Source organism: Piliocolobus tephrosceles, chromosome 6 (genome assembly GCF_002776525.5).
Source record: "Piliocolobus tephrosceles isolate RC106 chromosome 6, ASM277652v3, whole genome shotgun sequence".
Classification (NCBI taxonomy): Eukaryota; Metazoa; Chordata; class Mammalia; order Primates; family Cercopithecidae; genus Piliocolobus; species Piliocolobus tephrosceles.
In genome coordinates, this window is record NC_045439.1 from 122,120,454 (window position 1) to 122,129,057 (window position 8,604).

Here is an 8,604-nt window from a genome sequence, read left to right on the forward strand (position 1 = left end):
AGTGGAGAAGTAGGGAGGATGTCCGTGGCCAATGCCTTGGAGATACTTGACTGCTGTGGTTGCGTGTGGCGGTCGTGTTGGTACCTCGCTGCAATCCTCTTCCCCGCCCAGCATCAGATGACCCTCTTGCGCCATATCTAGGCTGATGACGCCCCGAGTGGCGACGCTCTAGTCGCCGTTTGTCTATGGCAGGCGGGGTGGCCGCCTTAGCTGCCCGAGGTGCCGCGCTCTCTACCGGCCCTGGGTGAAGCACCAACTCTGCTACGCGCAGCCTGCGGTGCGGGTCATGGCGCGGCTACCGAAGCTGGCAGTCTTTGATTTGGGTGAGGGACGGGAAGGAGAATTTCGTAAGGCGCCCCCCTTTTCTATACCCCTAACTGCAGCTCCCGAATCCCTGCGTCCCCCGCCACCAGGCTGAACCTTCCCTCTCCTTCCTCTCTCAGATTACACTCTCTGGCCTTTCTGGGTCGACACGCACGTAGACCCTCCGTTCCATAAGAGCAGGTGAGGTAGGGACAGGGAGGACTGGGGTGAGATGGGACCCAGCCAGGGCTGAGCGCACTCTTGCCCTCTCCAGTGATGGAACTGTACGAGATAGGCGGGGCCAAGACGTCCGACTGTACCCAGAGGTGCCTGAGGTCCTAAAACGATTGCAGAGTCTTGGGGTGCCCGGTGCGGCTGCTTCAAGGTAAGAAGAGCGACTGACAACTGATACTGTAATGCTGAAGGGTGCATGCAAGAGACTTACAGTGAAACCCCTGGGCTACAAAAATAGGGGCGGTGCAAGTTTGCAAGTATTTGCAATTTTTTCTCCTTGAACGATCTCCTGTATCTTTTAACTATTAAAAAGTGGGGCCAGCAGCCGGACGCGGTGGCTCACTGCTGTAATCCCAGCACTTTGGGAGGCCAAGGCGGGCAGATCACGAGATCAGGAGTTCGAGACCAGCCTGACCAACGTGGTGAAACCCCGTCTCTACTAAAAATACAAAAATTAGCCGGGCATGGTGGCGCGCGCCGGTAATCCCAGCTACTCGGGAGGCTGAGGCAGGAGAATCGCTTGAACCCAGGAGGTGGAGGTTGCAGTGAGCTGAGATGGAGCCACTGCCCTCTAGCCTGGGTGACAGAGTGAGACAATGTCTCAAAAAAAAAGAAAAAAAAAAAAAGTGAGGCCGGGCACAGTGACTCACACCTGTAATCTTAGCACTTTGGGAGTCCTAGGTGGGAGGATCACTTGAGCCCAGCAATTTGAGACCAGCCTACGCAATAGAGGGACACCCCATCTCTACCAAACAGAAATGTGGTGGCGTGCACCTGTAGTCCCAGCTACTTGGAAGGCTGAGGTGGGAGGATCACTTGAGCCCAGGAGGTCGTGACCGCAGTGAGCCATGATTGGGCCACTACACTCTAGTCTGGGTGACAGAGCTAGACCCCGTCTCAAAACAAAAACTAAAACTTTGGCCCAGCACCAATTTCGTCAAACAGGAAGGCAATGGAATTAAACAGAGGCTGAGGATGCCTGTCCATCCCAGAAAAAAAGCAAGTTGATTTCCCTGGTTATACTTACTAACTTTGCTTAATAAGTTAACGTAGCCCTGGCCCTTCACTTTGGTAATCCCATCTTTTACACCGTTTTGCAGGACAAGTGAGATAGAAGGGGCCAACCAGCTACTGGAGCTCTTTGACCTCATCAGGTACTTTGTTCATCGGGAAATCTATCCAGGCAGCAAAGTCACACACTTTGAGAGGTATGCAGACATAAGGGAGGAGCAGGGTGAGAAAGTACCAGAGAGGCTTGGGAAACCAAGATACTAGCTTGGTTACCCATGCCCTATCTTCCACAGGTTGCAGCAGAAGACTGGAATTCCTTTCTCCCAGATGATCTTCTTCGATGATGAGAGGCGGAATATTGTAGACGTCAGCAAACTGGGTACTGAGTGATGAGCAACAGCCATTTGGGGTCCCTAGGAGGGATTAGGTAGATACATACAGGATGGATAGTTTGCCCTATAGGTGGCACCCACAAAGGTCAGAGTAATAATGGAGAACCCTGAAAGCCTGATGAAATGTGACTTCTTATCTTTCTAGGTGTTACCTGCATTCATATCCAGAATGGAATGAATCTTCAAACTCTAAGTCAAGGGTTAGAGACATTTGCAAAGGCCCAAACTGGGCCTTGAGGTCCAGCCTTGAGGAAAGCCCATTTGAGGCCTAAACTGAAAGGAAATCAAGAAGACATTTTCAGGTGCATTTGTAATTTATTAAAGTTCATCTGTGTGTGACAGTAGAGATTTTTACTCACAGTGTGGGGAGTTTCTATTTTTCTAGCCTGTGAAATGGGGTTGGTTGTCCTGAGGTGCAAAGACCAGAATGTGAGACATTAGACTGCATCAGGTTTGCTATCTAAACTTAGGGCAACCCCAAGTGCTTGAACCTATACCCCCCCTACTTTCCTGAGCCCTGTAAAGAGCATGAAGAGTTTTCCCACTGACCCCATACATTGAGGTGCCATCACACTGCACATTTCCTTCCGGAGAACAAGCACATACTCTGGGATGGAGACAGGACTGCCTTTTTATGTAACAGAAAACGATGTGGCTGCTTTAAGAGGAGCACCTCGGTCTGGGACTGGTGGCTTGGGTCACGTGACAGCGGTGGTCTCGTTTGCGCCTCTTGATGATGTCGCGGCGGCGCACTGAGGAGGGATTGGGTAAGGCTGGTCCCTGTGTGATGAGACCATCACCCTCCCAGGAGCAAGGCGGAAGTCTGGAGGACGCCGAGGGGCGGAGGCGGGAGAGGCGAGCTCGCGATGAGTGGTCTCGGCAGGCTCTTCGGGAAGGGTGAGCCGGGGTGGGACTGGCCAGCCAGGAGGCGCTGGCTGGTGCAGGGGAAGAGGAGATCCCGGCGAGATTCGGCCAGACCGCTGCGCCGGGCAGGGGAAGAGAATCAGGAGACAGGCTGACTGGAAAACCCCGGCGGCCGATGGCGGAGCAAAGCTTATCGCCGGTGCCAAAAGGCACACCATGTCTAGGCGCCTGGTTCCCGTCCGCCGTCCTCCCTCACTCTCTGAGGGAAGAACTCAAGATCGGGGAGGGGACTTGAGTTGAGGGCGTGGCGATTGTGCTGGCTTTCACTGTTCAGGCTTGAAGACGAGTTTCCTGCTGTCTTCAGCCCTTTTCAAAACCATGTTCTATAATACTTTGTGCTGGGCAAGAGGGATCTAAGATGAAGAAGAAAGACTGCCTTCTTGGCCGGGCGCGGTGGCTCACGCCTGTAATCGCAACACTTTGGGAGGCCGACGTGGGTGGATCATGAGGTCAGGAGTTTGAGACCAGCGTGGCCAATATGGTGAAACCCCGTCTCTGCTAAAAATACAAAAATTGGCCGGGCGCGGTGGCTCACGCCTGTAATCCCAGCACTTTGGGAGGCCGAGGCGGGTGGATCACCTGAGGTCAACAGTTCCAGACCAGCCTGGCCAACATGGTGAAACCTAGTCTCTACTAAAAATACAAAAAAAAAAAAAAAAAAAAATTAGCTGGGTGTGGTGGCGCGCGCCTGTAGTCCCAGCTACTCAGGGAGGCTGAGGAAGGAGAATCGCTTGAACCCAGGAGGCAAAGGTTGCAGTGAGCCAAGATTGCACCACTGCACTCCATCCTGGGTGACAGAGGGAGATTCCATCTCAAAAGAAAAAAACAAAAAACAAAAATTAGGTGTGCATGGTGGTGTGTGCCTGTAGTCCCAGCTACACAGGGAGGCTGACGCAGGAGAATCACTTGAACACAGGAGGCGGAGGTTGCAATGAGCCTAGATCATGCCACTGCACTCTGACCTGGGCAACAGAGCGAGACTCCGTCTCAAAAAAAAGAAGGCCTGGCACGGTGGCTCAGGCCTGTAATCCCAGCACTTTGGGAGGCCAAGGCAGGTGGATCACCTGAGGTTGGGAGTTCGACACCAGCCTGACCAACATGGAGAAACCCTGTCTCTACTAAAAATACAAAAAATTAGCCAGGCGTGGTGGCATATGCCTGTAATCCCAGCTATTTGGGAGGCTGAGGCAGGAGAATCGCTTGAACCCAGGAGGCGGAGGTTGAGGTGAGCCGAGATCACGCCATTGCGTTCCAGCCTGGGCAACAAGACTGAAACTTTGCCTAAAGAAAAAAAAAGGCAGCCAGGAATAGTAAAAAGAATATTGGTTTTAGAACTCATACTGCCACATTTTGATTCCTGAACAATCTCTTATTAGTTGTGATTTTTAACATCTTTATGGTTGTTTTCACATTTTTAAGTGAAGAGAGAGCACGTTCATTGTAGAGATTTGGTGATTAACAATAACACAGGTCCCTAGCACATACTATGTATTCAATGATTGGTGGCTAATATTTTTCCTTCACAAAATTTGGGCCTACTCCACTGGACTCCTCAGGGAAGAAGGAGAAAGGGCCAACCCCTGAAGAAGCAATACAGAAACTGAAGGAGACAGAGAAGATTCTGATTAAGAAACAGGAATTTTTGGAGCAGAAGATTCAACAGGAGCTACAAACAGCCAAGAAGTATGGGACCAAGAATAAGAGAGGTAATGAGGGAAACAAGCCTATGGGGAGGGCCCGGATGGGAAGCAGGTGCTTCTGACCCTTGATGGTAAGGGTATCGGCTGGGTCAGCTGCCCTACAGGCTTTGCGGAGGAAGAAAAGATTCGAACAGCAGCTGGCACAAACTGACGGGACATTATCCACCCTGGAGTTTCAGCGTGAGGCCATTGAGAATGCCACCACCAATGCAGAAGTCCTTCGTACCATGGAGCTTGCTGCCCAAGGCATGAAGAAAGCCTACCAGGACATGTGGGTACGGGGGAAGGGGTGGAGGGGACCCAAGAACTGGGAAGAGTGGCTTGCTATCACACTTTAAACTTTTTTTTTTTTTTTTTCGAGACGGAGTCTTGCTCTGTGGCCCAGACTGGAGTGCAGTGGCGCAATCTCAGCTCACTGCAAGCTCCGCCTCCCGGGTTCATGCCATTCTCCTGCCTCAGCCTCCCAAGTAGCTGGGACTACAGGCGCCCGCGACTATGCCCAGCTAATTTTTTTTTTGTATTTTTAGTAAAGACGGGGTTTCACTGTGTTAGCCAGGATGGTCTCGATCTCCTGACCTCATGATCTGCCCACCTCGGCCTTCCAAAGTGCTGGGATTACAGGCGTGAGCCACCGTGCCCGGCCTCACACTTTAAACTTTAAAGCCTCTCAGAATGTAGATTTGCAGTATAGATACTTGTAATGGCTAGACCTCTGTCTGCCCCTTGCTTCCTATAAGATTCTTTCGCTGCCTGGGGCATTCTAGGGAGGAAAGATGCCTTCTCTAATTCTTTTTTTGTTTTGTTTTGTTTTTTGAGACAGAGTCCCGCTCTGTCGCCCAGGCTGGAGTGCAGTGGCACGATCTCGGCTCACTGCAACCTCTGCCTCCTGGGTTCAAGTGATTCTCCTGCCTCAGCCTCCTGAGTAGCTGGGATTACAGTTGTGCACTACTGTTCCCAGCTCATTTTTATATTTTTAGTGGAGACAGAGTTTCACTATTTTGGCCAGGCTGGTCTTGAACTCCTGACCTCAGGTGATCCACCTGCCTTGGCCTCCCAAAGTGCTAGGATCACAACTATGAGCCACCGCTCCCGGCTACCTTTTCTAATTCTTTTTTTTTTTTTTTTTTTGAGACGGAGTCTCGCTCTGTCACCCGGGCTGGAGTGCAGTGGCCGGATCTTAGCTCACTGCAAGCTCTGCCTCCCGGGTTCACGCCATTCTCCTGCCTCAGCCTCCCGAGTAGCTGGGACTACAGGCGCCTGCCACCTCGCCCGGCTAATTTTTTGTATTTTTTAGTGGAGACGGGGTTTCACCGTGTTAGCCAGGATGGTCTCGATCTCCTGACCTCGTGATCCGCCCGTCTCGGCCTCCCAAAGTGCTGGGATTACAGGCTTGAGCCACCGCACCTGGCCTTACCTTTTCTAATTCTTAAAGATCCTTCAGGAAAGGGAAGGAAACCTATCCTCTCCAGTGTGGCTCCTTGCTATTTCTTAGCCCAGACTTGCATCTTTGCAGTTTTCCAGGGATCTCTTCTGATTGATAGCTATGGGCTTATCAGTGTGACAATACAAGGCTGGAGGGGTTTCATTCATGTGAGATGAGGAAGTCAAGGGGGCATTGTTGCCTGATTTCTTAGCTGTCTATCTCATTCTCAGGGACATTGACAAGGTAGATGAACTGATGACTGACATCACAGAACAACAGGAGGTGGCCCAGCAGATCTCAGATGCCATTTCTCGGCCTATGGGCTTTGGAGATTATGTGGATGAGGTGATTGGGGGTGAGGGGTCAGGGCATTTTGGAGAAAGTATGGGACTGGCCAGAAGGAACACCCAAGAGAGGCTCTTGGGGCAAGTTTGGGAGGGAACTTCAAAAGCAGTATGTTATTGGAGGTAGAGTTTTTTTCTTCATCTTAAATGGTCTTGTCTTCCCTATACAGGATGAACTGCTGGAGGAGCTAGAGTTGCTGGAACAGGAGGAATTGGCCCAGGAGTTGTTAAGTGTGGGTGACAAGGAGGAAGAACCCCCAGTCAAATTGCCTAGTGTACCTTCTACTCATCTGCCGGCAGAGCCAGGTATGCAGGGTTGTTCTGTTGTCTTGAGGACTTAAGAGGGTAGGAGAGGTGTGGGGAAAGATTATTCCTCATCCATCCTGCCTCAAAGGAGCCACACAGAAAGGGCTGCTGCTGCAGTTGTGCAGGTTGTTGACTGCATATGGGCACCCACCTAGCCTGTGCTTCACTCAGCAAGCTGTGTACCCTGGTTTAGGGCTACAGATGGCAGGAGCAAGAGGCACCTTTTTTCTAATTTGCACAAAGGTGCTGTGGGATTGAACAGCAGCCTAGCAAGCAGAAGGACCACACCTTTAGGTTTTTTGTGGGGAGAGAGAATTCAGCAGGCTCTGAATGTCATAGCAGGGGACGGTTGGAGTTGCTGAGACCTTAATCCTTCTCCTTTCTTTTCTCTGGGTATCTTTGTCCTCAAAGCTCCCAAAGCGGATGAAGATGAAGAAGCACTAAAGCAGTTGGCTGAGTGGGTATCCTGATAAATCTGGGCTTGTCTTCCTAATGCTACCTTTGTTGGTCCTTTTTTCCTTAAGTGCCAAATGCTGAGCTAAAGGAGAATAACTTTTTGGGGAAGGCCTGCTGAGGGTGGTAGTATGACCCTGCCTGAAAAAAGGGTCTCTTGCCTTCCCAGCCCTGGCTCAACTCTGAAGAAGATCTTGCTACAGAAGGAGCCCTTGGGCTCCCTTCTCTTTGATAGCAGTTATAATGCCCTTGTTCCCAATAAAACTGGGCAGATGGAATCCTAGTGTCTATACTGCCTTGTCTACCCCTGAAGCTGTTCCCCTGGCCCTTGGAGCCTTGTCCTCAAGAGCCTTATTTCAAGCAATGAATAACAGCAAAGAAGGGAGGTTAGAACATAGAACAAATGGGCATTCCTAATATCTCAACCTATGTTCCAGACAAACACTGTTTCATCTTTCAAGTCGGTTTGTCCTAGAGTTGCCTAGTTGCTGTGATTGAAGAAACTGCCATCTACCACTTAGAACCATGTGTAGGCATCTCTGAGTCTTCCCTCATTGCTTTCCCCTGGTCGTGCCTCTGCCAAGACAACCCCAAATTTATTTTACAAAGCCCATTTTCAAGGACAAGGAGGGAGAATACCATGGAAGGAGCAAGTAGCTTTGCTACTTGGAATGGAAGAAGCAAGTAGCTTTCGTTTGTCCAGAACCCATAGTAGCTTTCACTACTATAAGGCTTGGTTTGAATTCTGTGTCTGGGAACAACAGTGTGAGAAGCCTTGTCTTCCTGCTATTCTGTCAGTAGTGGTTAAGGTGACACTGGAAGAGGGAAAAGGAACCAAGGTCCTTCATACACCCAAATACCCATTTCTTTTATGTTCTTTTCTTTTCTTTTCTTTTTTTGAGACAGAGTCTCACTTTGTCACCCAGGCTGGAGTGCAGTAGGGCGATCTCGGCTCACTGCAATCCCTGCCTCCTGGGTTCAAGTGATTCTCACACCTCAGCCAGGTGCCACTATTCCCGGCTAATTTTTGTATTTTTAGTAGAGACAGGGTTTTGCCAAGTTGGCCAGACTGGTCTCGAACTCTTGACCTCAAGTGGTCTGCCCACCTTGGTCCCCCAAAGTGCTGGGATTACAGGCGTGAGTCACTGCACCCAACTCGAATACCCATTTCTTTTTTTTTTTTTTTTTTTTTTGAGACCGAGTCTTGCTCTATCAACCAGGCTGGAGTGCTGTGGCGGGATCTCAGCTCACTGCAAGCTCCGCCTCCCGGGTTTTACGCCATTCTCCTGCCTCAGCCTCCAGAGTAGCTGGGACTACAGGCGCCCGCCACCTCGCCCAGCTAGTTTTTTGTATTTTTAGTAGAGACGGGGTTTCACCGTGTTAGCCAGGATGGTCTCGATCTCCTGACCTCGTGATCTGCCCGTCTCGGCCTCCCAAAGTGCTGGGATTACAGGCTTGAGCCACCGCGCCCGGCCTTCGAATACCCATTTCTTTCTTTTTTTTTTTTTTTTTTG

At 50.6% G+C, this 8,604-nt stretch overlaps 2 protein-coding genes across 3 annotated transcripts; both read left to right on the forward strand.

The window, feature by feature from the left end:
- The first annotated feature begins 163 nt into the window (after positions 1–163).
- MDP1 (magnesium dependent phosphatase 1) lies at positions 164–7,368 on the forward strand. Of its 2 annotated transcripts, none has more exons than XM_026455067.1 (11): positions 164–323; positions 444–504; positions 578–688; positions 1,638–1,745; positions 1,842–1,975; positions 2,086–2,837; positions 4,421–4,570; positions 4,658–4,839; positions 6,218–6,332; positions 6,502–6,637; positions 7,049–7,368. In XM_026455067.1, the coding sequence occupies exons 1-5, from the start codon at positions 287–289 to the stop codon at positions 1,936–1,938; spliced, it is 414 nt and encodes a 137-aa protein (XP_026310852.1). In that variant the 5' UTR covers positions 164–286; the 3' UTR covers positions 1,939–1,975; positions 2,086–2,837; positions 4,421–4,570; positions 4,658–4,839; positions 6,218–6,332; positions 6,502–6,637; positions 7,049–7,368. The 2 variants fall into 2 exon arrangements, with proteins under 2 accessions (XP_026310852.1, XP_026310851.1); XM_026455066.2 differs by having other exon boundaries at positions 180–323; positions 1,842–1,927.
- Positions 2,407–7,368, forward strand: CHMP4A (charged multivesicular body protein 4A). The gene is made up of 6 exons (XM_026455065.2): positions 2,407–2,837; positions 4,421–4,570; positions 4,658–4,835; positions 6,218–6,332; positions 6,502–6,637; positions 7,049–7,368. Exons 1-6 carry the CDS (start codon positions 2,807–2,809, stop codon positions 7,105–7,107), a joined length of 669 nt encoding a protein of 222 aa, XP_026310850.2. The 5' UTR covers positions 2,407–2,806; the 3' UTR covers positions 7,108–7,368.
- Positions 7,369–8,604: the final 1,236 nt, after the last annotated feature.

Excerpts from the sequence above, each read along its gene's own strand:
- MDP1 (XM_026455066.2), top strand. The coding sequence starts at position 287 with ATGGCGCGGCTACCGAAGCTGGCAGTCTTTGATTTGG. Across the intron at positions 505-577 it reads CCTCCGTTCCATAAGAGCAG|TGATGGAACTGTACGAGATA; the intron begins GTGAGGTAGGGA and ends TGCCCTCTCCAG. Across the intron at positions 689-1,637 it reads CCCGGTGCGGCTGCTTCAAG|GACAAGTGAGATAGAAGGGG; the intron begins GTAAGAAGAGCG and ends ACCGTTTTGCAG.
- CHMP4A (XM_026455065.2), top strand. The coding sequence starts at position 2,807 with ATGAGTGGTCTCGGCAGGCTCTTCGGGAAGG. Across the intron at positions 4,836-6,217 it reads AAGAAAGCCTACCAGGACAT|GGACATTGACAAGGTAGATG; the intron begins GTGGGTACGGGG and ends TCTCATTCTCAG. Across the intron at positions 6,638-7,048 it reads TCATCTGCCGGCAGAGCCAG|CTCCCAAAGCGGATGAAGAT; the intron begins GTATGCAGGGTT and ends TTGTCCTCAAAG.